At 38.7% G+C, this 5,713-nt stretch overlaps 1 protein-coding gene across 1 annotated transcript in view; it reads right to left on the bottom strand.

Annotated features, from left to right (window-relative positions):
- Window positions 1–584, bottom strand: part of SUV39H2 (SUV39H2 histone lysine methyltransferase) — a 77,454-nt gene extending 76,870 nt beyond the window's left edge. The window contains exon 1 of the mRNA XM_053716500.1: window positions 538–584. Coding sequence (XP_053572475.1) covers window positions 538–556 — 19 coding nt within the window. The 5' untranslated portion in view covers window positions 557–584. The remainder of the gene's footprint in view (window positions 1–537) is intronic.
- Window positions 585–5,713: the final 5,129 nt, after the last annotated feature.

The following is a 5,713-nucleotide window of genomic DNA, read 5'->3' as shown; positions in this document are numbered from 1 at the left end:
TGTATATTACACGTTATAGCCCTCACTACACTGAGCTGTTACGTAACGTGTTATAATGTAGCATATGTGACACTCTGGGGAGTACTCTGTGGCGTATTACAAATATATATATAACTTGTACCAAGGGGCACTCTGCACTGCAGTGAGGAACCCAAGTTTGCTATGGCAACACCCTAACTCACTAAACTGATACACAAACCCACAGACTCTATGAGGGGCGCAGAGGACCACCATTAATAACAGCTATAGACTTGGGACCACCATTAATAACAGCTATAGACTTGGACCACACAGCGACTCTAATCCCTGGTGAGAGGGCAGCGCAGAAACTGTAAGAAAACTGTTCCCTCACAGGTGCTGAGCGCGGGATAACAAATGCCATTTATTTCAAACTGCACAAGCGCTTAGAGAGGCTCTCACGCGCCTCCCTCGTGACTCTTCCGTCAGCCCCAACAACTACCACCCGCGCGATATTCAACCCGCACTAGGCGTACGCTTAACCAGCAAATACCCATATACGCAACGCGCACAGCTTACCTCCACGCGCCGCTGCCATCTTGTCCAGGCGCCAATCAAATCGCCTTCTCGTGACGTCAGCACGGCGGCAAACTCTTTTCCCTTAAGCCACGCCCACAGCATGTTGGTCTTTTGAATAGCTGGTGTTGTAAGGTGTGAGAGAGGTTGAGAGGGCGCCAGCTGATTGGTTCACGTCACTGTTTTGTACACGCGTCATCTATGAATAGCCAGTTGTAGTCTTCAAAATAAAATAGTATACTCACTCACTGTTGGTCTTGGCGGGTGAAGTGGGGAAATTATTACTAGACAAATATGAATATAGTCACAATCTATTTTGCCCTTTGTGTTTGAAATTCCGTATTTTGCAGGTTACACAGAGAGGCGTTTTTTGTATTTAAACGTTTTTTTCCTTATGTTGGTGAAGGTTGTCATTTCCACAGCTCTGTTACTGCTCCACAGAAGACCCAGAAGAATGACATGTTGATGTCACTTCTGAGTATTTTATTGCACTATTGCTTGGATCCAACTATGTGTTACTCATGCAAAGGGATCAAATGTATATTTAAATCCAGTCAACGGCAAGAGATAAAACTAGCCACCACTCACCAGCTAGCTCCCAGTAGTGTGGGATATGTACATATTCTTTTTCAACAATGGATACCAAAGAGAACTAATTACATTTGAAAAAAAGTTAATTTAAACGTGTATTATAATGACATGCAATATCTGAATCATGCAAGTTTAAAATGCTAGGGTTTACCATTGCTTAGGGCTAGATTTATTAAGCCCTTACGGCAGCAAGTTCTCACAAGAACTTGCTCGCCACAATTTAACAAGCAGCGGTCACCAGACCGCTGCTTCCCTAAACTCTTCGCCACCTCTGAACTGGCGAAATTCAATCTCCTCGGTCGAGTCCGACCGAGGAGATTGACAGCTCCTGCCCGCACGTGATTGGTTGTGCGCGGGCAGGGGGCGGGATTGCATGCGAGCGCAAAATTGCGCTCGTGTGCAATGTTAATTACCTACGGGTAATTTCGCCCTGCCACAGGCGAGCTGAGGCGTACAGGGGCGCGTATACGTGCCCCTGTACGCCTCAGCTATGATAAATCTAGCCCTAAGGGTTGCCACCTCAGCTATGTTTTCCTGGACGCTTATGAGTTATACATGCTGCAGGATGTGCAGAGAGGAACATGAATAGTGCTGTTCGGTGTTGAAATTCATGGTCCTACATGCACACCCTGCAGCATGTATAACTCACAAGTGTCCAGGAAAACATGGCTGAGGTGGCATCCCTACCAGTGCTATACATAAAGATGATGTTCAGTCATTAAGTATAACAAAAAACTTCATGCTAAAAGTTCCTTTATTTGCCTGCAGTTTATGCTGAGCGCCTCCGGCTACCCATGGCAAATCACTATTTTCTCAATGAGGCGTTGTCTCCACCTCATAGCCAATAGCACGCTAGCTATCTTGCATAATGCCGATCGGCAAGCACCGCTATTGACTAAGAAGTGGAAACTTCACCTCACTGAAAAAATAGTGTTTTACTGTGGACGGCCAGAGGTGCTGAGCTTGGCATAAACTGCAGGTAAATAAAGGAACTTTCATCATATCCCTGAAACTTTTTATCCTTTTATTTATAGTGCTGCTAAATCCTATTTTCAAAAAACACTAGGATTTACCATCATTTTTTTTTTGTCTTTCTTATCCCTTTATCATGAAAAATAACATAGTAGATGAGGTTGAAACTATACAAATCTTAATATACTTACAAGAAAAGCTCCAGTTGAACTTAATTAACCCCATTAAAAAAGTGACAAATTTAACACAAGCAAACATATAACTGAATTCTGTTTCTAGCCAGAAATATATCTAAACCATTTTAAATGTATCTAAGGTATTGGCATTTACTACCTCCTTAGGTAATGAGTTCCACAATTCGATTGCTCTTACAGTGAAAAACATGTTACTAGAGATTAAATCTCATTTCCTTCAGTCTTAAATTGTGACCTCTTGTCACAAAAAATGTTCATAGAATAAACAGATCTGCCATCTCTGTATATGGGCGTTGAATATATTTATAAAAAGTAATCATGTGACCTCTCAAGCACCTTTTTTTCTAGAGAAAACTGACCCAGTTTGGCTAGCCTCTCCTCATAGTTTAAATTATCCATAATCCTTATTAAAGAGACAATCAACACCAGAATTTTTGTTGTTTTAAAAGATAGATAATCCCTTAATTACCAATTCCCCAGTTTTGCATAACCATCACAGTTATAATTATACACGTTTTATCTCTGTTATTACCTTGTATCTAAGCCTCAGCAGACTGCCCCCTTATTTCAGTTCTTTTGACAGACTTGCGTTTTAGCCAATCAGAGCTGTCTCCATGGTAAATTCACACGCATGAGCTCAATGTTATCTATATGAAACATGTGAACTAATGCCCTCTAGTGGTGAAAAACGATCAAAATGCATTTAGATTAGAGGCGGCCTTTAAGGTCTAAGAAATTAGCATATGAACCTCCTAGGTTTAGCTTCCAACTAAGAATACCAAGAGAACAAAGCAAAATTGGTGATACTATAAATTGGAAAGTTGTTTAAAATTACATGCCCTATTTGAAACATGAAAATTGGACTTAACTGTCCCTTTAAGTTTGTGGCCCTTCTCTGAAGTTTTTCTAAGTCTGCAATGTATTTTTTTGAGATTGGTCCCCAGAACTGCACTCCATACTCAAGGTGAGGTCTCACTAGTGATTTATATAGTGACAGAATTATGCTTTCCCTTCTTACATCAATGCCTCTTTTAATACATGCTAGTATCTTATTAGCCTTAGAAGCCACTTCCCTGCATTGTGCAACCATCTTTAGTTTGTTATCAATTACTACTCCCAAATCCCCTTTCTTCCCTCTGTTTGGCTAAGTTTATTTTCATTTAAATAATAGAAAAAAACAAAACTAATGGCACTACTATCAAATGTTCTTAGGATGCTCTGTAATTAATAAAGAAAGGTTATATACCTTGCAGTGCTAAGCAGAGTTAGGTGCTGTGTACTGTTTTATTCTGAAAAGAGAAGGGTATTTCAATCCTGAGATTGAAAGGAATGTACACTTATTTAGCACTCACATCTAAAGAAAAGTGGCTTCTAAACCGTAACAAATTAAAATATAACCTTTATTAGGAATTGAATTAAAATAATTTTCCACAAACAAACATAAACATTCTTATTAAAAACACTAAATGTTGATAAGGATAGGGTGTACAACGTATTGGTACTAAGTATAGAAAATTGCAAGAGGGATTAACTCTTAACCTAGGATAAAAAATCCCTATTTAAAACGGAATTCCCTTTATAATAGGGGTTAATGTACAATATTATTAGTTATAGGCACTGGTGTTAGTAATAATTTACATAGATGTATAGTTTGCAGAAATTGCTGTAATAATGTTTTTAATTGAATAGTGATAATACTTATCACCTTGGTGTGCTTTTAACATTTGTTGAAGGTTCAATATCATATGGGGTTAAATCTATATTCCTATTGTGGCCACAGATAATGCTGTTATGAAACTCCTTACTGGATTATTATAAATGATTATAGGAGTTACTATTAGGAATAGTGTTCTATACGTTCCCATAAGATATTTTGGAACATGTACATCCCTTGTTTCTGCCACTCATGATATTATAAGATAAATTTGAATAATATATAATCTCCCCCTTAGTGATTGTCCGTGTAGACACTAGTATAATAATGAGTATTGCTTGATACTACAGATGCAGATGGACTGCTGGATATTAACCCAAGTGTTTTTCTATCATGTCACAATTACACGTACGATCTTAAGCCCAGATTCAGCTACAATATGTTACTTAAATTGTCAATTGAGGCAGGTTACTTTTCCTGCATTGTAATATAACAAATATCTGTTGTAGCTGATACTGTGAGTTCCTAAAATTGATACATTTAATACGTGTGTGTGCTGGGATATAACAATTCTAAGAATCCATCTGCAGTAATCTTGTAATTAGATTGTATTATTGTGTCTGCCGGTACATTTCTAAGGTACACGATGGCTTAACAAATTCAGTTATAGGTTTGTTGATAATAATATCGATAAATCGTACTGTTTTGCAATTGCACTTCCAACACTTTGAGACAGTGCCACACTTACCAATATATAGAAACAATAGTTATTCAACAAATAAAAAATAATAAATAATAAATTAAAATAAATAATGAATAATAAAGATCTAGAAAGTTCAAGTTAATAGTACTTGTTTTGGTAATCCAGAACCAATAAGAAGATAGGGTTGCAGCTCCTTCCTTGCCAATTGATGTCTATTTCCAGGCTTTTGTAAGAGGTATGTAGAAATGTTTCTCTAACAAGAGAAAAGAGAAAGAGCGCATCCACGATCTAAGTGTAGTAAAAAATAGTCACACTTTATTGAAAATATAAAACACAACAAATGCTCACTCACAAAAGTGCCCTCAAACATATGAGGTATGTCTGTTCCTTTGGAAATACACACACAGTTCCACTCCAGCACTGTTTGGTTTCTTTTATGCCTCCCTCCGTATCCGCAGAGTCCTTAATATAACAATGTAGTACAGGGGACTTGGCTATATTGTTTTTCTGTGGGACTTAAGTGTGTATAAAGGAGATCGTGTGAATGCGCTATGGGATATGAGCGTCATCCACATTCCCTTCTCACACGTCAGATTATGGGCGTGGCCTTACGCGTTTCGCGGGCTCCTCCCGCTTCTTCAGAGGCTATGCCCATAATGTCCATAATCCGCCCTTATGTGTCATTGTGTACCACACGCCCCCTAATGTTGATTGGATTGAGCCGGGGGCGTGTGAACAATGGATGTCTCCTACTTCATCAGCTGCTCTGCCGTAACACATATCTACTCGGCTATATTAGCAGCACTCCCAATTGTTTGATGCCTGAACATCTAAGCTAGTGAATGGCTGGCTATATACAATACATTTATGACAATACATCATTTATGACAATACTTGTTTTCATACAGCGTTTAGTGCGCCCTATGTAGATCTTATCGCACGAGCACCTTAAAAGGTATACCACATAGCTTGTTTTACATGTAATTAAGTCTCTAATTTCATACTGCCTGTCACCATTTGTTGGCCCCAAAAAATTATTGTTGGGATCTATGTGGCTACAACAAG

This window comes from Bombina bombina, chromosome 6 (assembly GCF_027579735.1).
Source record: "Bombina bombina isolate aBomBom1 chromosome 6, aBomBom1.pri, whole genome shotgun sequence".
NCBI lineage: Eukaryota > Metazoa > Chordata > Amphibia > Anura > Bombinatoridae > Bombina > Bombina bombina.
The sequence above is the reverse complement of the archived record's forward strand: the minus strand, read 5'-3'. Positions and strand labels throughout refer to the sequence as shown.